The sequence below is a fragment of the Parus major genome, chromosome 3, assembly GCF_001522545.3.
Source record: "Parus major isolate Abel chromosome 3, Parus_major1.1, whole genome shotgun sequence".
Classification (NCBI taxonomy): domain Eukaryota; kingdom Metazoa; phylum Chordata; class Aves; order Passeriformes; family Paridae; genus Parus; species Parus major.
The window spans coordinates 66,247,836-66,272,705 of record NC_031770.1 but is presented as its reverse complement, the minus strand read 5'-3'; the positions used below and the strand labels follow the sequence as shown (position 1 = coordinate 66,272,705).

General features: G+C 36.3%; 1 protein-coding gene across 1 annotated transcript in view; it reads right to left on the bottom strand.

The window, feature by feature from the left end:
* Positions 1–1,435: 1,435 nt before the first annotated feature.
* The window catches only part of HDAC2 (histone deacetylase 2), a 23,967-nt gene continuing 532 nt past the window's right edge, over positions 1,436–24,870 (bottom strand). Inside the window, exons 2-14 of the mRNA XM_015622968.3 lie at positions 17,847–17,959; positions 17,409–17,526; positions 16,432–16,506; positions 16,002–16,140; positions 14,113–14,254; positions 9,759–9,851; positions 9,552–9,660; positions 8,000–8,140; positions 5,997–6,105; positions 3,802–3,932; positions 2,773–2,928; positions 2,021–2,078; positions 1,436–1,815 (exon numbers count right to left, since the gene is read on the bottom strand). Of these exons, the coding sequence (XP_015478454.1) occupies positions 1,785–1,815; positions 2,021–2,078; positions 2,773–2,928; positions 3,802–3,932; positions 5,997–6,105; positions 8,000–8,140; positions 9,552–9,660; positions 9,759–9,851; positions 14,113–14,254; positions 16,002–16,140; positions 16,432–16,506; positions 17,409–17,526; positions 17,847–17,959 (1,415 nt within the window). The 3' untranslated portion in view covers positions 1,436–1,784. The remainder of the gene's footprint in view (positions 1,816–2,020; positions 2,079–2,772; positions 2,929–3,801; positions 3,933–5,996; positions 6,106–7,999; positions 8,141–9,551; positions 9,661–9,758; positions 9,852–14,112; positions 14,255–16,001; positions 16,141–16,431; positions 16,507–17,408; positions 17,527–17,846; positions 17,960–24,870) is intronic.

The following is a 24,870-nucleotide window of genomic DNA, read 5'->3' as shown; positions in this document are numbered from 1 at the left end:
ACATTGGTCACAGCCAGTATGGCTTCATGGCAGGAAAGTGTTTGCTTATCAAACCTGATTCCTTTTCATAACAAGGTAACCCATCTGCCTGACCAGGGGAATCCAGTTGGTGTAATCCTTCTGGATTTCAGTAAAACTTTTGATACTATCTCACTGTATCCTTCTGGACAAAAGGTCAGGCACACAGCTGGATAAACACATCATGCCATGGATGAGCCACTGGCTCACCACTCAGGCACAAAGGGTTATAGGGAATGGGTGACATTGGACTGGTGACCTGTCACCAGTGGAGTTCCACAGGGCTCCATCTTCAGCCCTGTGCTCTTCAACATCTTCATGAATGACTTGGATGCAGGACTGGAAGGGATACTGAGCAAGGTCACAGATAATACAGAACTGGGACGAGCTGTTGACTCCCTCGAAGCAGGGGGACCCAGCAGAGACCTTGACAAATCAGAGGACTGAGCAGTCACCAACCATATGAAGTTCAATGAGGGAAAGTGCTGGATTCTGCATCTGGGATGGGGCAACCCTGGATGCACGGACAGACTGAGGAACGAGAGGCTGGAAAGCAGCGCTGTGGAAAGAGAGCTGGGGGTTGATGGCAAGTGGAACATGAGCCAGCAGTGCTCTTGCAGCTAGGAAGGTGAGCCGAATCCTGGGGTGCATCAGGCAAAATATTGACATATACCCCAACCACAGAGAGAAAATAGGTTAAAAAGGTAGCAAGAAAAATTGTATTTGAAAAAAAAGAAAGAAGACTGAGCACCAGTGGAGTTCTGGTAACTTCTGTGTTCACTGCTCTTAAATCTTGATTTCAAAGCTTATATATTTCATTAAATATCAACCTGTAAGACAATTGTAGGTTGAGAAAAAAAGAAAGGGGAATGGGGGCACTGAGGTCTCTCCAAATCAGGCACCAGAACTAACTCATGAATCAATGGAGGCAGGCAGTAAAATCCATCCTCTGCAAGGTTGAGAAAGTTTTATGTTGCTCGTAGTTGTAAAAAAAACCAAACTGGAATGAGTTTTAAGTTAAATCCAAATATTCACTTGCTCCCTTGCAAGTTTATCATATACTGATTTAATGAACAGCAAATAAATAACTTTTTAGGTAGATTCTGATGGTGGGAAAGGTTCTTGGACAGTACAAGGCATGCAACTGCAGTTTTAAATATCCACATTAGAATGTGAGCTCATACTAAGCCATTATTCCAGTATCCCTTCATCTGTTTATTCAGCCTGTTCAAATCTCACTTGTATACACATACATGTGTTTGCACCTCGGGTAGGAACCACTGGAATGTGTGGAGTCAATGAAAGCAGCACAGTTCAACGTGCCTGTTTGCCAATTGTCCATTTCAACTCACTATGTCTACCTAATTTATATACTTTTTCCTTTGTAGTTCAATGATAGACAAAAGACAACCACGTGCAATTTTTTTTTTTTTTTAATAAAGATAAAATTACAAAAAAGGTAAAATCAGCTCAGGAAAGGCAAATTACTTTAATAGATCAGTTTAGACATTTAACATAATAACTCACATCCATTTTTAAATACTATTACATAAAGCATGGTGAAGAAAGGAATTTCTGCCTCATAATTAGAAAACTCACAATACAACTTGCCAAAAAACAGAACAAAGCCGTTTGAAAATAAATACAGTCCATGCCAAATAGTACAAAATGAAATCAGCAGTCTCTCTCCATACGAAAACTTTTCTCCTTTTAGGTATTCTCAGACTAGTATTATGTTCTGCAACTGATGAGAGGCTATCTTTTGTTCAAGGGTTGCTGAGCTGCTCTGATTTTGCTCTGTACAAAAGCAAAAAAAAGGCGTTAAGTTGTTTTATTTTTTTATTAACTGATTTAGAAATGCAATTCTGAATTACTAGTCATGATTCTAAAATATTCAGTATTATGAGGAACTGAAAGTGATGTACACAGAACTGAAAAATATTATACAGTACTGACTTAAACACTCTCCAAAAAATTGCATTATTAATTAATTAGTGTTTACCCTTTGGCGTCTGTCTTTTCACCACTGCTGTCCTTGGCTTTATCCTCCTCCTTAACATCTGAAAAATGACAAGATTTTAAATATACCAAAAGATGCAAGAAAGCCTTAAAATACTTAAGATGTAAAGAGCATGACCAAGTTTATATTTTTGTATATACTTCTAGCCAGAGGAAACTGGATTTTAAAAGAAGTCACCAGTTACATATTAAAGTACACTGTTAAATGCATCCATCCAAAGGAGAGGTCTGGGCACAATGCCAAGTGATTCAGAATGTCTCAAGGCAAGGTCCCTCCTGACTGGCCATAATGATGACATGCAGTAATGAGACCTGGAGTTCTCCCCTGAGCTCAAGATGTATCCAGTTCTTAGAAAAATCAAGAGTCCTTGGAATTACACTGTCCCCAGAACCCTATCTGGTTTCTATTTCAGAGAAAACTAGTTGGCTTACCCCAGAAAAGCAAACAGGAACAAATGTTTTGCCCAATGTGTATTTTTTCATCTCTATTTTCATTAAGTCATACAAATCCCTGGCTCTAAGACTTCAAGCTTGTGGGGAAGAAACAATAACCCTTGCCTCAAAATATTGTACTAGTCTGAATAGCTGTATCTTGAAACTGATTAATTTAAAAGAGATGATTTTAAAATGATCATCTCAACAGTTAATTAACTGTTAACAGATAAAATACCTGTCTCCTGCCACACCGACATTTGCAGTTCTAAAACACAGGATGAAATCACAATGCAGTCCTACCTGCTTTTTTGTCCTCAGTCTCTTTTTTGTCTTCTTCTATTCTGGCTTTCTTTGCTCCTTTCTTATGATCTGCAACATTTCGTCGTCCACCTTCCCCTTCATCTTCAGAATCTGAAAATTCTTCGTCACAGGCTATGCGCTTATCAGAGGCTCGAACTAGGGTTCAGATTTATGATATTAATTAATCAAAAAGTCCAACTACAACAGACCCAATAAAAAAGAACTATCAAATTAAGAATGAGTAGTAATATACTACAATCATTTAATGCTGATAAACTTAATTACAGTCAAAATCACTTATTTTTTTAAGATATTTTGGGACTTGCACAATAGCTTCCAAAAAATAGCTTTGCAGAAACAACCATGTATCAAATAAACCTTCAAATACTGAAAACTAAATCACAGGAGGAAAAAAAAAATATTTCAACAGTTCAGAAAATGTACAGTGCACTAATAAGACATTACTTAGTTATTCTAATCACCATCAAATAAGACTAAAGGTAGCAGGAAACTCTTGCCTATAGCTCAAGAACAACTCAAAGCTCATGGACAGGTTGTGGTAATAAAGTCAAGGATAGTGTCGCAAATATGGAAAATTTCTGTCTCACAACAAAGCAAATAAAAGGCATTTTTTCCCCTTAAACACTGTAGCTCACATTACCTCAAAGAGAAACATAGCTTCTGTTCTTTAGAACATAATGTTAGACATAAAAAAGTAAAGTACTGTTTCTTTAGTTAAAATTCACTGAGTCTTCTGAAGTATCTATTACAGATTAGAAACAGCCAGGCTGTTCCATAAGATGCAAAAACACATCTGGCTCTTCCAGCACTTCGTTAGATCCTTTAAGAGGTTCAAATAGCACATGGATGCCACCTTAAAAACACTGAAAGTGGCAGACCAGAGGCAAATCTTTTATTCAGGAAACAAAAGTGCCAGTCTTCCAATACTGCACACTACTACAACTTAGGTTCTGAGAAATTAAATCCAAAACAACTGGATATGTTCTATCATGAAAAGATATTTCTTACTAGAAATGCGTTTGTCTGGATCTTCTCCATCCTCATCTCCACTGTCTTCATGAACAGCATCTTCAGGAATGGCCTGCATCTGTACACCAGGTGCGTGAGGTAACATGCGCAAGTTCTCAAATAAGCGTTGCCTGCAAGTAACAGACAAGGAAATTTTTACTACACGGAAGTAGCATTTCCTTGGATTTCTATGAAATTCTGAACTCTGCATTCAAAGTTAATCTGGCTTTGCTTTAGAGTCAGTTTCATTTTTCCATTAAAAAATTAGCATGCCAAATTCAGGAAGTTTTTCCATCCTTATGAGATCATTTGTATCCACAGTGTACTTGAAAATAATTTTCTTTGTACTTTATAAATACTTATTTCAATCAACTTTAATTGTTAATTCCCCACAGGGTCAGCACAAGTACTGCCTGCGTGGGTTAAACTGATGTCAGTACTACTCTGTTTATAATAAGCTAGAGTATTAAGTTGGATAATACATTATTCTCTAGCTTCTTAGAAAGAAAGTCAGACACTTAAAAGCATGAAGAGTTCCCAACTGTGATCAGCAATGACAAAATTAATTCATCTGGATATGTTTCCTTATTGGCTGCTTCAAGAAGAACAGAGACAAGTTCTGTCTTGCCTAAGCAATCTGATGTGAGAGATTATATACTCTAAAGCACCATATCCAGGAAAAGGATACTGGGCTTCTTTTGGGACTCAAAACTATCCTTCCAAAGTGCAGGTAGAAAGGAAGGCTTACAAAGCATCAAATATCAGCATTTGCAACAATTATCTTAGCATCCTTCTGCACAATTTGAAGGGCTACAGGGCAACTGGTGCTTTTTTTGGGATCTTTAAATCTTTAAATCACATGACCTGGAGCAAAGTAGTTTTGCCATGCATGGGAGCTCCCTAAAGCCAGGTGTCTGTGAAAGCACACAATGAAACTGAGGGAGGAATCTCCAAAATGATGGGTCATTGATCTTGTGGGTGCTAGTATAAGCATGTGAGATTGCATGTTTTCTATTGACAGAGAGCAATCTCTGCATGGGGTTGCAGCAGTAAGTTTTGCAGCTTATAAACTTTGTAACACATACAGCAAGCAGCCTGGCAGATCATCAGCGGGAGAACTACATTACTGCTGAGAATTTTTTGTACAATTAGATTAACAAAAAGTGGGCTTTTTCTCCCATCACACATTATAAGCACCTTTCACTTGACTGTGATTGATACAGTTGTGCTATGAACTCCCATCACAGTTTATATATCAATCACTTAAAAATTAGTATTTTAACAGCTTTGGTGAACTTTGCAATTTGACAAAAAGTTTTAAAGGTTATAGCAGTATTGGTAAACTTATACATGCAATTTCACACCTTTATTCAGCTATTTTTAGTAACCAAAATAATTTGTACTATTAGCAGCCTGTTAGAACTCAGGGCAGGGGTGGTAATTTATTCTTTTAAACCCAGAACAAGGACAAACCAAGAGTACTTCAGGCTAACCAATTGCCTCCTTCCAGTTCAGCACAGCAATGATTGTAGGTATGCATTACTTCACCCCTGAAGTAAAATACTTGTTTCCACTGAAAATGTCAAGATGTGAGGAGGAATAAACTAAGTATCAAAAGTGGCATAGCCTAAAACCACACAACCACCATAGCTAGTCAATGAGCACTGCTCAAACGTTGTGGATTTGTCAAATCACAGCCGCTCAATTGCCTGCACACATATCACTGTCTTTCCAGAGTTTTGGATGTTCGAGCTCACATATGACTTTTCATTTTTGCAGCCAACAGCTACGAAGAATAATAATCTCAGTCCATGTTTAGACACGGAGTTGAGAATTAAAAATCCTAGCCATCATGGCACACCAGCTTCTTTCCTGGCAGGATAAACTTTCTACAAAATTAGAATGGGAATCCAAGTAAAACAGTTATCTTTTCAGAAGCTGGAAAAAGGAAAAAATCCAAGCTGGATCATAAAACTTCGTATTTTTAGTTCATAAGATTTCATAAGCATGCATTCTGTTGGAGGAAGAGACTTCCAAAAAACCCCTGACAGAAATGAAAAACATCAAATCTATTCTAGTATTTATTTTTAGAGAACAGAGAAAGGTATACAGTTTTCAAAACTGCCTCACAATTAAAGCTCTGGAGAAACATGATCCACGTGACCTATTTGATAGATAAGGTAATCACTACTTACTTGATCTTCTCCATATATTCTGGTGTATTCTGATTAGTCATATTTGAAGGACTAATGTGAAGCTTGAAGTCTGGTCCAAAATACTCAAAGTAGTCATTGTATGGCAACTCTATAAACCAAACACCATGACAACTTTGTTACCCAAAAATTATTTTAAACATTTCAAATACTACAGTAGATTTGACAGGATTTTACTTAGAGAACCATCAAACCCTAAGCATTCTAACAAGCAATACTTATCTGGCTTCCTCAGTGATTTTCCTCTAAATTATTCAATAAATGAACTTAAATTCACTGACAAAATACAAAGAGAAAGATCTACTGAAATTACACACTGAAGAACTCAATAACAAATTTGAAGAATTTGTACTTCTGCAGGAAAGAGAAGATCAACTGTCAGTTTCTTGTAGGAGTTTTCAAAGTTAGTCCAGTCTGAAAGGTTTAAGTAAGCCATTCAAAATATTCCTTCAGGACAAGTTTTAATACTTGTTACTAGGCTGAAGATCACAGCTAGTTCAAGATCCTTTCTCAGTGCTGGACATTAGGTTCAGTCTGCCTTAAGGAGTTTCCCTCCTTACCCCACTTTTTGCATTTTCACAGGAAATGGTCCTCTGACTTGAACACTGAACCACCAAAATGAAGTTGATGAAGAACACATAGCCAGGACAACAGCTATTTTACATTGTTATATTTTGCAGATTTTATATTGAATATGACTGTATCTTTCTAAAAAGAGAAATATTAAATAAAAAATCCATAGAACATTTAAGAAATAAGACACTTAAATCCATTTATAACTGTGCCCTTTGTTCTTCATTTATGATTATTTCAGGATGAGTGACCTTTGTTAGGTGGATAGAAATCAGACAGGAAGATTAAGTTGCTACTAAGTGGTATTGCAACATTTAGAAATGCACTGTAATTTCTCAGAACAGATTAAAGATGACAGGGACCCAAAAAGTAGAGAGGAATGTTAAAAAAATCCAAAAAAATTAAATATATATATATATATATATATGCATGTGTATATATAACCCATTGAAAGGGGGATGCTAGTAGATAAAAAAAGTCCCAAGATAAGGAACTGCTACTGTGTCTTCAAAAGCTTTGGCTGACAAAAAATATATTTTGACATAAAAATGGGAAATACATATCTTGAAAGGCTCATTCCAAATAGTCTTTTCTCACTTACAGCAGCATTCTGCTGAAGTCAGATGGAAACACTGAATCCACAAAGAGATACATGAATAGCAAAAGCTTATCAGCAAAAGCTGCAGTTCAACGTGCAAACTCTGCTAGTGTCTCATTTGCAACAGATCAGTTCAAACAGCAATTTTATATAAATGGCATTCCAAAAGCCTGTCCAGGAGCACATTTGGCCAGAAGTAAAAGGAGTCCAGGATCTTTAAGGATCTTCCTCAGAGAAATTACTTCAGTATTCAACTATTCTAAAGCAGTCTACTATTGTTTTCTGTGGTTTTAAACTTTAAGATAGCTTGTATACCCAAAATTGGTTGAAATGGAAGAGTGGAAGTCAATATACTTTCACAGCTACTTTTGTCAGATAAAATGAAGAAACAGTATTTTTGCTATGTAAAGTGGATCCTTGCACAATCAATGATTTCTTATGTACACTATGTCTGTGTCATACAACTTACAGGTTGACACCAGTACAATCAGAATGCAGTATATATTCTTCCATAATGGTGATATCCATTTTATACATGTTGAATTTTCAACATTTTCAATTGAAGTTTCAAAAAGTAATTCAGTCACTTAAAGCTTTTGCTAAGGTATGAAAAAAAAAAAAAAAAGCCCTAAAAACTTAGGTTTACTTAGTGCATAAGATACTGAAAAATTATTGGCTAAATCCTACCAATAATTTTCTACCTAGTTTATTCTGAACTCATGCATTACAGCTAGCTATACAAATATCTGCTATTTACTTAAAATCTCCTATGATTATTTTTTAACAAAATATTAATTTGAATATTAATACTTACCATTGGGAATTTCACAATCTAAGGCAACAGCAGTTTCATATGTCCAGCACCGAGCCACATTACGAATTGTGTAGCCCCCTCCTCCTAACATCAGCAATGGCAAGTTAAAAGTCTTTACAACTTCCACACATTTAGCATGACCTGTAAAACAAAAAAGAGAGTTGACAATATATGCAAAATACCTATTAAGCAGGAAAGTGTATAGCAAACTATTTAATCAGACCTATGCAGTCACATTCAACAAGTAAGAACTGAATTGATTCAAACAGAACTGTCTCCCCCTAGAGCTAAGCACAATGTCACAAGAAGTCAAGACCTACAGATTAGAAATGCACAAAACACAATGAACACCATCCACCCCAGTCTTCAGAGACTTCGCATGATGGTCTATGGCTGTTGTTCTGAATTGATCTTATAATAAGTGTTTTGCCTTTTCATAACTGATGTCATACACAGTGACAAATTTAGGGACAATTTTTCAGCCAAATGCAATGTGGGAAGAATGGAAAACAAAATCAGTACTCGGTCCTTTCTACTTCTAAATTTGAACCTGTATTAGAGGTTGCTAATTCTTGCTTACAGAGTGAACTGGTGCCAAGACAGTACACACTCCAGGGAGATACAGCATACTGAAAGGCATCTGTAGGAGGCAGCAGCTCTCTTGGTTTCCAAGATATGTAAGATGGAAAAAAATCTGAGCTGTATGGGCAACTGAAGTAGCTTTGCCACCTGGTGCAAATCAAGAAAAGAACCCTGAAACACTGCAGACCCAACAGATACTATACTGCATTTTTTTGCCTACAAAACTCTAATTGTCACATTAAAAAATAACCCACAAAACCAAGAAAACCCATGATTTAAACAGGCTGGACTGAAGGCTTAGGAAAAGTCTGCTATACATTTAATATAATTTAAATAAAAAATAATAAAATAACAACAGTAACAGTTATGCTATTGATAAATTAACATCCCAATTTAGAGAATCACAATTGCAGGTAGCAACTTAAGTAATACTAAAATAAATTAATTCTATGATAATTAAATAAAATGATTGTTAACATATGGCTCAGTATAACAAACACCACCATAAATTTAGCAATGCATTGAGTATTCTAATTTCAGTAATACCTATTTTACACTCAACAAGGTGCCTGATGTTTAGCATCTGTAGTCCTACTAAGCTGACTACTAACTAGGCTTATTTTCCCATCAGTGTAGGTGCTGCAGACACCTGTTGTCCTGTCATTTCAGGACACCTTTAAAGCTACAGAAAGCCTATGCATAGAAGAAAGGGAATCACTTGAGTGGCTAGAAAGCACATGGAAAACCAAGCTTAACTTTTTTAGATGGACAGAAAGAAAGAGGCAACTTCTGGGTTTCTTTTGGCTATCCCTGTACAGCAAAGAAAGAGGTGATTGATTAATCATAGTAATGAACAAAATCTTTGTGACTCCAGTCCTCATCATGCAAGTGTCTTGAAAAACAGTATGAAGGACAGAGGTTTCTAATAAGTAAAAAGCTACAGACAACGAACAGATACTTTTCTATTTACCTTTAACAGTAAGATTAAAGCATCCCAGTCTGTCCCCAGACAGTGAATCTGCTCCACACTGCAATACCACAGCACTGGGCTGGTACATCTCCATTACTTTAGATATAATCTGTAATTAATATAAAACAGTGAGTCATTAATCGACATAATGAAAATACAAGTGTAGTAGTTTTCAGAGAGCTTAAAAACAAAAAACAAAGCACTCACTGGTTTGAATATCTGTCCATATGATTCATCATCTATACCATCCCTCATTGGAAAGTTGACAGCATAGTATTTGCCTTTTCCAGCACCAATGTCCTACAAGCCAAGGTGACAAATGTTTTAATACAAACACAAAAGCACATAGAATGGTATAATGAAAAAGAAAAAAAAAAAAATCTACACAAGTTTGCTGAGCTATTCTGTACCATTATAAATATCTGTGAGGGATAAGAGGCATATTTTACTTGACTCCTGTTCTCCCATAAAATAATTTTGGAGTGTAGGAGTTAGACATCAAGATTAAAATAGCAATCAGTACACTCAATTTTTTAATTCAAAGATTTAAGACAAAAGGACAAATCAGAACCAATCAATTTAGTCTGGCAATTATAGCTAAGCAAACAAAAGTACAAAAACCAAGAAGAGCAAGGTGATATGCATGTTTTCAGTGTTTCAGAGAAGATTTAGACTTGAAGAGGTTATAAAACCACATTATTGCCCTAAACATAGGATGAGGAAGTAGTAAAAGGGAGAGAAGAAAAGTCCAGCAGGGGCCACTTATAGGTGCTCTTGAAGAAACCGAAACTCCTTAAATGAACAACAAAAAAGAAGAACAAACTTGCAAATTATTCTCAGTTCCATGTAGTAGTCTGTCTTATCAGCTCTCCTTGACAACCTATCTATTAAGAGAAAAGGTTTGTTGCCAATAAAAAAAGGTGAATACACCATGAATCCAACCATTCCTATTTTGAAGATCACCTTAAAAGCTAAAGATCTCTGCTTGACACACATTCCCATTTCTTCCATTTATTTCATCACCAACACAGATAGCAAGCAATGCAGAGCAGTTAAGTGGAGCAGATAATGAGAATTAGCCTGTTCAGTCTGGCTGTAAACTATTACCAAACAGCAGCTCTGCAGAAATATCACAGAAAAAACACAAATCATGTGTAGCATAACCCAGCAACACAAATACCAAACTTCTCAATGCTACCTATTCAAAGTTATTGACTTTTCCCTATTCCTGAACAAAGCCTCCTTAGCAGGGAATGCACACTAGAGGTGTGAGGGGAATGGACAGAGATGAGGAGGGGAACAAGTGGCCCAGTGAAGCACAGACATAATGTTAACAGTTGCCTTTTTTTGCCCACAACACATTATTAACATTTCATATTATTGCAAGATGAGTGATACTGAAGACCCCTGCTGAACTCAACTCTGGCTGATTTGAAGTAGAAGTTATCCAGAATTTCCCAGAGTGAATCATCTAGACTTTCACATGCTGAATTTTCTGAGGTGATCAGAAAATCATGGAATGGTCAGTACTGGAAAAAGGAATCTCTGGAGATCATCCAGTCCAACACCCTAATAAAGCAGATTGCACAGGATTACATTCAGGTGGGCATTCAGTATATGAAGAGGAGACTTGACAACCTTGCTGGACTACTCGAGTGCTCTTGTCACCCTCAAAGTAGTTTTTCCTCACATTCAGATGGAACTTCTTGTGTTTCAGTTTGTGTCCACTGCCCCTTATTCATCAGACCCCATTCCTTCGACACCCACCCCTGAGATATTTGTAAGTATTAATGGGGTCCATTCTCAATGTATTTTCTTCAGAATAAACAGGGCCAACTTCTTTAACCTTTCCTCCTAAGACAGATGCTCTAGTTCCCTCATCATATCCACGGGACTCACTCTAGGAGCTCCATGTCTCTCTTGTACAGAGGAGCCCAGAACTGGACACATCACACCAGATTTGGCTTTACCAGGGCTGAGCAGAGGGGCAGGAGCACTTCCCTAAACCTGCTGGCAATGCTATTCCTAATGCACCCCAATACTATTAGCCTTCTTGGCCACAAAGACACAGATGGCTCATGGTTAACTTGTCTACCAGGAGCCCTATGTTCTTCCCACAGAGCTCCTTTCCATCAGGTCAACACCTAATCTATACTGCTTCATGAGGTCATGTCTCTTCTTGTCTTGCTTTACAGATAAAAAAAAAATAAATAATAAAAAAATTAAATTGATTATATCCTAAAACACAGTAAAGTCAAATGTTCACACAATTTCCACCTAAACAGAGTAATTGTTTGAGCTGCTCAATGGACCTTTGCTGTAACTGATGCTTGCATTAGTTTAAAAACCTAAAGAAACAATATAGCATTCTGATAGCCTCCTATTCTCCAGCAGAACACGCTGCCTCACAGAACCCGGGCCACTATGGAGAACTATGGTCTCAAATGATCTACTTTTGTGTATAAATGGCAAAATTTGTGCTAACATCTAAGATATGCAGGAAGTCAAATAACTTACTGAGTACACTGGAAGTTTAGACTGAATAAGACATTTGGTAGAAAAGGCATAAGGCTGCTGAACTAGAAAAACCTCAGATTCATCCACACTGATGGAGTTGCAATCACAGTATCATCATTTGACACGTGATTTGTTCCTGCATCAAATAAATGTAACCCGATCGGCAAACTAGATCAACTAACTAAAGAATTACAGAAACAAGTTGTAATACAGCCCATCAGAAAAACCAAAGAGATTTGGCTGGTAAAGTTGACAAAAATAACCATCAATGGCAGATCAAGTTAGCTAGAAGGAAGCAACACAATAGTGGCCTCCAGAAGGAATACTGACTTTTCAGAGAATTAGTTCTGCCTTCAGTTCAATTAGCTTTGCAATCTCTGGAGACAGGAGAAGTCCCTAAGGGGATGCAATAATTGCAATAAAACCTGCTAAAGCCTGCAGGCAGACAATGCTCATTTCAAAATTCTAACTAGCAGCTCAGAAAAAAAGTTGCCATGCCTGAGATACTGTTTTTCACTGACACTGCTAAAAAAATAAACCCCAAAACACATAAAATATTCTTCTATTTATTTCAACTATGCTTTTAATTCTTTGTTCTGGGTGTGGTGAAGAGTCCACAAACTTCTCTGTCAACGGGAAGTGCTGCTTCAAAAAAGCCAAGATATCTAACCCTTAAAAAAAAAAAATTCTAGCCAAATTCAGCAGCAACAGCTTGTCTTGATAAACAAACTGGTCTGAGCTCAATATTTGAAGCACCACTACCACCTTGTGGCCAGTCAAGTTAAACAACAGTTAAAAGTAATCTGATTTCTTCCTAAATCAATTTAGAACACAGTTTAACACAATCTAACAACCATAATAATATTCAGCTCCAACAACCACACTGAACTGAATGCTTTGCTTCCCACTACTCAACTTTCATTTACTCCTGTGCCTTCTGGGCATCATCAGCAGGCTAGGAAACACATTTTCAGGAGTATTAGCTGAAACACAAATATTTGTATCTCATTAATCAGTTTAAATATATTGGGAAAAAGGTGATTTCTTTCCCAGCACAGCATTTTTGTATGCCACGTTGTTAGAAGTGTTTACAATTTTTTAAGAAATTTCTAACTGTATGCACAAACTGATGTGCAAAGTTGTTAGCACCAGAGGAATCCCAGAAGTATCTCTGATAAGAGAGGTTTAATTTATGAGTTTGAAGCTAGGACTACATTAATCCTAATACTTGTAATACTCTTTCAAGCTGTGAAGTGGAACAAGTTCCTCTCCTAACAGACAACAGTCTGGCATGAACAATGACTAACTTAAAATTCATATGAAGGGCCAGGAAAATGAGTTTTCATTCTCAGCTTTCTCAGAGATTCTACAACAGCTTTGATGATAATTCTTCAAGGGCAAATGATCCCTCCCTCAGGCTAGCTATAATGCTCAGTACATAATTCCAAATGAGGCATGCTGAAGTTCTTAGGCAGTGAGCATCATGAGAACTCAAAACACAATTCATGACATAAGGAATATTCCAAAAATGAGTCAACCGTATCACTAGGCAAATAGAACATAGTAAATTCAAACTAAGTTTTGTGACTGTTAAAGGGAGATCTACAAACAGCTACTTTTCACTGTAACTGCAGAATTGAAATATACAGATAATCATAAATATACCATACTGTCTTCTTAGAGACATCTCCAAAATATGTATGAATTAAACTAATTATATTCGAAAAAAGATTTCAGCTTATTTATCCAGAAGTGAAGTGATGCAAGCCATGGCAGTGAAGGTGTTAATTTAATTAGTAATAAAAGTTTATTTTAGAGTAGTAGAAGAATATTTTAAGTAGTAGAAGAATATTTTAGTTCCCTACTATCCTGTATTATTTTTCCTAAAATTCCTCGACTAATCTATCACTCTAAGCTAATATTTTTTTCTGAAAACTTACTGTTGTATATGGTTATTGGACATAGTTATTGTAGCCAAGTGCAAAAATGTATATACAAGGAAGAGGGAATTTATCACCTAATGAAATTTGATGTTCAACCTTACCCTAAGGTCCCCTGTGCCTGGAAAATATTCACCATACTTATGGAATGATACTGTCATGACACGATCTGTGGTATAAAATGCTTCTTCAACACCGTCACCATGATGGATATCGATATCAATATACAACACTCTTTGGTGATATCTAGAAAGAACATATAAGAAATCATCATTATCTGTTATATCATAATATACTGAAAGCAAACAAGAAAAATACTAACAAAAAACCCCCAACCAGACACTAAAATCCAAGATTATGATCATTGTGATGATTTTGGTTGATGTGACCATATTGTTTTAGAATTCTCAGTACAGTTTGAATAACATTAATAAGTTTGTCTTCATCAAAATAAGGAATTTATTTATTTAGTATTTAGCCCAAACTGTCTCTGTAGAAGCTATACCTCAGGCTTCTGCTGACATCACTTTGTTGTTCACATCTGCTGAATCCAGCCCTTTCATTAACCCCAAGGCCTTACTTTCTACCTTCTCAGTAATTACCAACACAGTCTGTATTCCATAAGCTCACAAAAATAAATACTTATTTTCCATTGACTTTTCTTTACCTCTCCAGCTTGTAAAGGCACATTCTTACTTTCAAGTGTATTGTACTTTATATTTGCATAAATTTATTACACTTTATTATTATTTTCTTAATTTCTGCAAATTTTAGGACAATTTGAGATGGCTAAAGAAACCAGTGATTTATTTGAAGCCTTAGAGCACTAGAAACAGTAAGTATCCCTTAAATTTTATATTTTCCAGTAAAGTGCGAAGTCTGTCATCAGAAGATGCGTTTTCATCATGCCGTCCACAGTACTGAGAGTATGAGTACCCATAATTTCAGGGACAGCTTCCCATGGTTACACAACCCATAATTATTAACATGATTACTTCCTTCACATACACATTAAGCTCAGAAATTCAAGACTGGAACACAGACAATCCTATCTCATAGACAGTAGAGACAGCTCTTGAATATACGCTGTATATTAAAATGAATGTCTTAATGTGTCAATATTAACTATTCATAGTGTCTTTAGAAACATTTTCCATCTCTGGATTTCCAGATTACCACTACTTCCATCATTCCTCACCAGCAAAATCAGCTGTCCCACTCACAAGAGTCAAATATCTAAAATATTTTTTCTAATAAATGGGATTTATGTGTTATTAGTAGGGATACAGTCCTCTGAAGCAGTAAAAGCAACACTCAGAACTTGAAAATTTAGTGAAGCATTACTGTTTGAAGTCAAGGATATGATCACTTTTCATTACTCCTCATTTCTTATTTTGCAGTCACAGCAGCATAGCTGTTACTTCATTATTTATTAAAACCAACCATATTCACATAATAATCCAAGGAAGCTCAGTGCATGATCCTCCCTCAATATTCCTGTTTGATTCAGTAACAAATTAAATGACAGGAAACAAGAAGACATAATGTGAAACCAAATGGGTGTAAGATTGAGTACAATGACTGCCCTAAGGGCTCAGGGCAGTGATGCATCTAGCCCACTATTCTGTCCCCACGTGTAGCAAAGGGAGACTTTACAGAAATATTTACAGAAAGCAAATAAGCTTATCCACTTTCTGAACTGCTACTCTAGTCCTTCCCCACCATCTGCAATTACAACATATGGTGTTTTACAGGGTGCATTGTTGCTTGGATTTATCTCCTGTTAGTTATCTTTTCAGTTTATCTGTATTCTGTTTTGAATATCTTGCTGAAGCCGAACCAGGCAGAGCTTGGAGCTTTCTTAACTGAAATTCTTTAAGTTCAACATGGGCTATGAAAACTCATATAATAACTACAATCCATATCTTCAAACATTTAAATAGCTGAATTTAACACTTTCTATAATTTTAACTTGTGCATATCACAAACTTACTTCAGTAACTCAAGGATGGCAAGCACAATATCATTGACATAACAGAAACCAGATGCCTCCGATTTCTTGGCATGGTGAAGTCCCCCAGCCCAATTGACAGCCATGTCTGTTTGTTGTCTGTTCAATTTTACTGCCCCAGCTGTAAAAAGACACAAAGAATGAAAGCGAATGGAATTAGAAATTTTGGATTGCCTTTAAATTTGCTACATTAAATCATTTTAGTTTTAAAATAAGTTGATTTAGAACAGATCTCTTATCAATACTGAGTGAGATACTTGACACATCTCATATTTTACAGTCTGTGAATGATATGATTATTTTTTAAATATATAAAAATCCCCTTATATTTACTTCATTTTCAATTGCACAGTCAAAATTTTAAGCTGCTGACATCAACTTAGTTAATAGTTGGCAAACAACCTATACTTACCAACAGAGCCTCCAGTTGACAGCTGACAAAACTCAAATAGGCCATCAAATACAGGACAATCTTCTCCAACATTAACTGTAGAAGAAATGCAGTATTTTTAAAAAATACCATTCCAACTGCATCAATATACACACAGATAACACAGATGCACAGTTCATTCACCATTTTAATTACTTATCCCCCATCTCATTTGTCAGGCTGATTTAAACACTGAAAACCATGCAGAGTCCTAATAGTAAAACTCTAAACTAATCTTCTTTTCCTTTTTAATTCTTTTTAGTTTCTGTTGGAAGATTTGACTCCTCATTTGAAGAAGTTTGATCAAACTTAGAGATTTTAGATTTTTGAAGAAATGAGGATTAACATAGATCATGTAAAAAAATGTACAATTACTTAGAAAAATAATTTGCTGACAATAAGGCATCATAAAGTGGTTACAATACTGCCTTTAAAATTGATATAATAGCTGTCAAACTGCATTCCTTACAGTAATTTAAGCTTATTCTTATAATTAAAGGAATAAATTAATAATAGAAAGGGTGAACAGTGAATGATGTAAAATTATTACTATCTCCCTCCAAGAGGAATGAGCAAGTTCTTTTATTGACTTAAACACATTTTCACACATTGATTTTTACTTCTATATTATTCTAAAAGCCATTTTTTAAGCAACATTCCAAGGCTCTTTCACAAACAGTTCACAATCTGAGCATCAAGCCTTAGTATTAGCAGCAGTATTTCACATCTAGAATACACCCTGTGAAAGGAGAGGCAAAAATCCTTACATATGCTTAAAGAATATTTTTGTCAAGATGATTGCTTTTCACGGGAAAAAAAAAGCAGTAAAAAAAAAAAAGAGAGTAGCAGGCACACACTACTCTTGTTTCTCTAACCTCTGTACTGGTGAATACTCAGCTTCAAACAATGCTAACCATAAAAGCATGTACACATAAACTTAGCCTGACATTGGCACTTACATCTCTGCATTTGCTTGCTGTACTCAGACATATTGTCAGGCCTTATTGATCGGAGAAATTTGATGTATTCATCACTATGGTACTTGGTCATTTCCTCGGCAGTTGCTTTGTGGGGTCGCTGATAACAAGAACAGTTAAAGAAATAAATCAGAGTGCTCTGCAAAATCAGCTAACAGTGTGCTAAAACAGACAGCCTGAAAGAAGTCCCACCAACTTTGAAGGGAAAATAGTGAAAGGAAAATGATAGTAGTGATGTTTTACATAAAGCAAGGGCTAGTCTGTTGTGATATATAACTGCTTAACTTCTAAGTAGAAGAGTTCTGAATACACTATTTAAGTATTCTCTATTTTCACTTCCACCTCTATTTGTGTGACGATACTTGAAGCCCTTTAAAAATAACTTAAAATGCTTCAGTGGACCATATTGCCTATACTTACATAAATTTCCATTTTTCTGTATAAGCCATAGTTTAGCAGCAAGTTGTGAGTCATTCGGATCCTGTGAGGTTTCATTGGATGTCCTTGTCCATAGTAATAGTTTCCAATATCACCTGCAAATAATACACAAAAGAATAGCTATTCATATTACAAAACAAGTTTCATTGCCACTTAATTATTCTCAGAAGATAAGTAAACAGGTATGATTCCAGAAAACAAACAAACCCCACAATGGGAATACTGTCTACTTCAAAAAGAACACAAGGGAAACAAACTGTTGTATGTCAGAAACAGAGGGGAAAAAAAACAAACAGCCAAATCTAGCATTTTGACTACAAGCAGACAGTAGTGGGAGAGCAAAGATAAGACATGGTTTCAAATCAAGAGTAAAGTTCTGGCCCAACAGTGGGCCAGAACCGAACAATAAAATGGGAAACAGAACTGTGTTCTGAAATGGGAAGTAGAAGAGGAGACATGACTGATGACATTGCCACATAGTATCACAATAGAGACTGTAGTAAAACCTACTATTTTGCATAAACTGATTTTATGATACCGTCCTCAGCCTATCCTTAACTACTAACCCTGTTACACCCAGAAGTTAGGTCCAGATCCATTGTGGCAACCACACTGCACAAACATTCCCCAGACACCTGCTGCTGGAGATCCACAGTAGTTTATCAAGAACCTTATAATCCAGATTAGCCTCTGTTACATTGGAGACCAACTAGGCACACAATTAAGATTACAAATTTGACACTCATTTCCAAGTAAGGAATAGCTGCTATCATGGGCTAGTAGTTTTCTTCTGAGCTCAGGTATTGTTAGAACAACCCTGCTTTGAGCACTGATACTCTCAACACATGAATCACTTTAAACAGAATTGTCTCTGGAAACATAAACAGGCCTAGAAGTTATGTCCAGTTGCCAATGGCTTTCAGCTGGAGATTTCTACAACACCTCTTCACAATAGCACCTCTTTTCTTTTTGACCCGGTTTTCCGACAGGATTACTGAACTTTACCTTCTTGAACTTTTTACTTTTCTTTCACATCCTTCAACATGCTTTGCCTTGTCCACTGGGAACAAAAGAAACACTATTTTCACAATGTCATACTATTTTGCAAATTTTATCAGTCAGAGGTAAGATGCAGCACCACTACAAAACAGCTTTAGTTTCACCTCTTCAACATGAGCTTCATGGAGGAAGGGTAAATGTCAGCTTGCAGTAGCATCACTAACCACCAAGAAAAACAAGTATTACCGTAAGATTAAAAGTTTCAAAGCATTCTAAAATCCTTCAAGCTTTCAGTTTTCAAAGAGACAAGGAGAGTAAGGACACTTAAGAAAACTGATAGAATCTAATGTAACATAAGAAGAAGATGTTAAGAAAAACTACCCTTTGATATCTAGCTCTTAGCCACCATAACAACAGAAATACCAAATTTTAACATTAAGTTAAGAAATTTGAAGAGTTTGGACCTTCTAACTTGGATACTTAAAGTGGAAGAATAGCACTTTTTGTCAGTTACTTACTGAAAATCTACAGGTTTGGTCACATGCAGGTCAAGAGCAGAAGTATTAAGAGTATAAATAAACTCCTTCCTTCCAGCAAAAACATTTTCAAGCACTTTTCAAAAGAATACGTTGTGTATTTGATGTTTAGGAGAAATCTATCACAGCTCTTTGAAACTAATGCCTAGAAGATGAAAACCAACCATTTACTAGCTCTATTTTATGTTTTGAAGTTACTGTTAAGTCCCAAATATTAAAAAAATCTTCAAGCTAGTAGGAGCTTTAAATTTTGAGATTTTAAAGAAAATAATGATTATAAAAAATGTATTATTGAGGAAACTTCCTTACAAATGCATTTGTGGCTTAAAAAAATGGGTGTTTTTAAGAGGTCATTTCAATTCTAAGCACTTCAGCTTCTATAGTCATTGTTGACATTTTATTCAGAATGCTTATGGATGGGGAAGCACACAATTAAGAATCATTTTCTATCTTATGTATGATGTAAGATCTATTCTTATTCCCATATGAAATAGAGAAAAAAATGAAATTAATAAATTTCCTAAATACACTTGCAACACATTCTTCAATATACCACAACTAATCAACCAAGCAAATTTTAACTCAGGCATATTTTATATACCATACACTGCAACATACAGTTATATAAATAAATCAAGCACACTTTTTAGCTTTTTTTTTTTTTTTTTACCAGAAAAAAAGAATTTTAAAAGAATTGGCACATTGGTAGATTTAATGGGAGTTTATTTGTCAACTAGAAGATCTGTAGGTGAGTATCTGGCAGAAGAATACTGATCCTTCTGTATTAGAGGCCAGTAGTAGCGACTAACAATAAATATCAATATAATACACTTTAGCAACAGGCAATACAATACCATTTATACTTTTCAGATCTTAGTATCACAACAAAAAAAAGCATGAGGCATTAGCCTCATAAAACAAATTCTTGAAGCATATGGACAAAAAAGCCTGGCAAGTTTCAAGAGATTAGTGATGCCTATGTAGGCAGGGGCAATGAAGGAAATAAAGAAAGATCCTCTTTCTTCATTAGCACCTTGATTTTCAATCAACATCATGAAGGGGACCCATCACAGAGACATCATACTGTGATAAAGGTAAAGTTGTCAGGTCTCTCCTCCTCTGCCTAGTGAAGAAGGTGGTGTACATCCTGGTACAAACACTTCATGCACTGATCCTGAAATGTATCTATCTCTTTCATATGTCACAGCCTTACTAGAGCACTTTGGGAAGAAAAGCAAGGTGTACCAAGAGCAAGTATGTGTGAGGATGGGACTCACTGATGGTGCTAAAAAACTCTGCACAAACCTCTGCCAGACTAACTCTGACTAAAACACATGTATATATGAGGAATGGGTACAGTGAGGCCAAGCTCACAAGACTATTATTGCAGATAGTATGAGTGCTTAGCTTTATGCTTACTAATACAAAGGTAAATTCTTACTAATATAGCAGTAAAAATCATACAGAAGAGTTATGAGTACAGTATATCACTTACCAGTGTGGGAACACATGGAAAGCACAAAAAGAAAGAATGTAACTGAATGAGGAAGAGGAGGGAAAAAATGCAAAGTAGTATGTGTAAAAAGTTTGCAAATCTAGTAATCTTTCACAGTAAGGGTTCAAAAACTGAAATTCACTGTTTTATACCAGTAAAAATGCCAGCTAAATGGCTCCCATTGAGAAGTAGCAATATATAATCTCTGAAAAGTTGAGTCCTTAATTAAAAAGAGACAAACCAAGTGCCCATTTAACACTGTAAGAGTTTACTGCCCCACACTGTTCACTGTGTGATAGAGATGTGATACAGAAGACCTACCTGACAAATGTTACATACACTGTAATGTTCTGGGCTCAAACACATATATATAAGTTTTCTTCTCAATTCATGCAAGTTACATGCCAAAATTATGAGAACTATCAAATAAAAATAAAACCATGATTCCTTTGATGAGCATGAGTTTTAGACACCCACTTCTCTATCTGAGACTTTAGCAAGGCCTACAGAAAATATTCTGACACACAGAAAAATACAAGAGGCTACATGCCCTAAAAGAATTTTAATTCTGTCCAAAACCACACAACTAACAAAAGCTATATCTCCAAAAATATATTAGTTTCTCCAGTTACTATGACGTATAGAAAAATAACACCATTGAATTTACTCACTACAAAGCAGTCTTAAGTGACAGAGCAGAGACATGAGAGGACATCTACACTTGATTTTTAATAATTTGTAACTTGTATGTTACATTACTTTATAACTTTTAATAGACAAACTGATAACTGGTATCTGTTTAACAGATAAACTGCTATGCTTATTTTAGGTATAGTTACGATGAAATTATGAGGTATTTCAGAAGTGTACTATTCAAAGAAACCTAACTGCTACAATGGAAACCACATAGGAAAAAACATATCTTAAGAGCAGCAGTTACATTGAATTCACTTCAGCGATACCAAGGGGTAAACTCATGTAAAGCTGAATGTAAAAGAAAAGATCATCAGTGCCTGAGATGAGTCCAATAAACAGCTACTCAAACAGGCTTAAAATTACTGCACTGGTTTCTGAAGGATTGGGCATTTTGTACTGGTTTTAAAATTAAGCAGATAGCAGAAGAGTAGCAAAGATCTGACTTTTGAGCCCTGAGCAGAGGCTGGACACCATCACCATGTTTGGAAGGCACTGCACAAAGTACTGATGAATTTCCAGAAAACACTTCAGATTAAGTTCATTTTATCTGCAGATGTAAGCTTTAACTAGACATACTACTTAAACAATGCCTAACTGCAGTAGCACACTGCCCTACTAAAACAGGTTTAGTCTTGCCTTTATGGGTGGAACCAACCACACTGATGCAGATCACTCAAATTTTTCATGAAGGTAGAGCCTTTTGAACACCCACACTACATTATGCACAAGAACCAACCTAAACGATACTACTAGTGCACTGGCATGGAATAAACACACAAACTCACTGTAACCACACTGGTTGCTGCACGATTCTCTAGAAATGTGCTTGTCTGCGCAGGAGCATAGAGCTGGAAAGACCATCTGAGGCCTGTTCTCGCTGCTGTGGGCAACTGTACAACACCTTGGAAGAGCTAACTACCTCAGCCAGATTGTTGCAAAGCCATGACAACAACCTGAAGATACACGGAAAGAGACTAAAACAAAAGCTGTGATAGCCTTCCACATCTAGCATGGTTCTAAGCAGTGTGAGAAGCACAGTTTGCTAAGCTGGCCACACATGTATCAAGGCTAGAAGCATTTATAAAAAATATTTCAAGTAAGACCATTAAAGTAATTTAATTTGTATTCTAGTTAGTTTTTTCCCACAGTATATTGGTTTAAATTTAAGCAAAATTCCTGACCTGAGCATGATCACAAGCAGTGAAGATTCTGCAAACTGGATGTGGTTGACTTTCTGTTACAAGCAAACTCAAGGTAATGAAATCAAGCTTTGTCTACTCAAAGTTTATTGGTTCCAAGTACAGTAATGAAGGCTATTAAAACTATTGATTAAAAAACCCAAAACAAACCAAACCTTAACAGAAATTCATTCTGAGAAAGTGACAGTCAAATTTAAAAAAAAAAACAGCCTTAAATGACAATCACACCAAGTTTCACAAAAAACATGGGGAAGTTTATTGCAAGAGAAGTTTATTGCATATCAGAAGGTAAGTGTGTATGCTTCTAGAACTTTTCAAGACTTTTTAGCCTGTAACTTTCAAGAAACAGAGTGAGAGTATGTGTGGAGAGCTAATTATGACCCAAAAAAGAGGTAATTTACTTTAGACATGATATTCCTTTAAGAGATATACCACTACCTCGGTATTTTTTTGTTTGGGGTTATCTAAGGCTTCAAACACTTCCTTCACTGTGACTCAATGGTTTTGCTGGTACAACAGTATTCAGACAGAATATTCATAATTGTCAGATGAACCACACAGTAGCACCAGGATATTTATTTTAGGTATTAACTCTAAAATTCCTAATAACTGTATTTCCAAAAGAAACGTAAAACAACTGTTGGATTTGGCAATACAAATAAATGAGACATCAAAAATATTCCAAAACTGCTTCTGTCACATATAAAACATTTATTTTACATATACTATTTTCTCTACAGTATTAACTACATTTACCCTAGTCTACATACGAGCTACAACTGCTTTAAGTCGCCATTATCCTGCCACCTCCAAACTTGTTCCTCTTCCAGTTTCTCCTCTCTCTTCACAAGTGTAGCTTTTTTGGCTGTTAAAGAAATCTAATGCTAGCATCAAGTACCAAAATCCAATAATCACAGAAAAACAATATATCAACATCTAGTAAACTACAGCTACCTGACTTTATCAAAGGAAAAAACAGCAAAACAAAAAAACCCAAACTGATTAAAAAAAAAAAAAAAAAAAAGCAAATATTTTCAGAGAAAGCTTCTAAACTATCACTGCTGCCTTTCTTTCAACAAGGCAAAAAGTGATTCCTCTTCCCTAGGAAAAGTAAGATCCTAGCCTCACCAAAAGTATCCCTAACAGGGGCCTCCTTTCCCCTTTAGGCTGAACAAAGAACCAGTGCTAGCAACAAAGAGAAGGGGGCGGCAACCATCACTCTGTCTCCTTTAGTGTGGTTAAAAAGAAAAGCCAAGACAGGCCCCACAAGATCTGCCATTTCCAAAGAATGGCACGTTTGTTACAACACACCGTTTGATATCTTGAGTGGGCTCAGCCACTCATCTTTACTTCCAAATTGGTGAAAACACCAAAGCACTACGGCTGAACATCCTCAACCTCTGTTTCCTGGCTACTACCAAGACCAGCCTCAGATGCAACTATACAAGATTGTTACAGTAGCAGGCATCTAAATCAAATCTCTTAATCTGTCCATCGAGCTCACCTCACAGTACAAAAAGGGCTAATAATTAAGCTCAAGAAGAAAACTAAAAGTTCTTGCTGAGAAAACCAGAGGAAACTGCAAACAAGTTGCTGAAAATATCTCAAACCAAGTACTTTTTCTCCATGACTGACAACGCAGATCTCAAGCCCCTGTGTCCCCACTAGACAAGTGTGCAAACTCAGAGGGCCTACATGCAACTCAAATTTCACTATTATTAAATACCCACGCACACAACTTTCCGCGTTTTGCAGGAAGGGAGGCTCGTGGGAGCCAGATCTCTGCTCTGATCCGTGCTCGGTTTGGGGAATGTGAGAGGAGGGGGCAGAGTCCCCCTGTCCCTCCGTAGCCCAGACCTCGGTACGGAAGCCCGAGGTAGGGAAAGGCCTCAGCTCAACAATCACCAGGTGCCGGAGCTACACATGGCCTGGACTTTCTTTGCAGGGGAGGAGCCAGACACGGCAGCGACTCCAACGCCTCCCCGCTCAGCGGATGGAGGGGAGTGTCTCAACTTTTCTTCTTTTTTTTTTTTTTTTTTTTTTTTTTTTTTTTTTTTATAACTATTGAAGAATTGTCATGG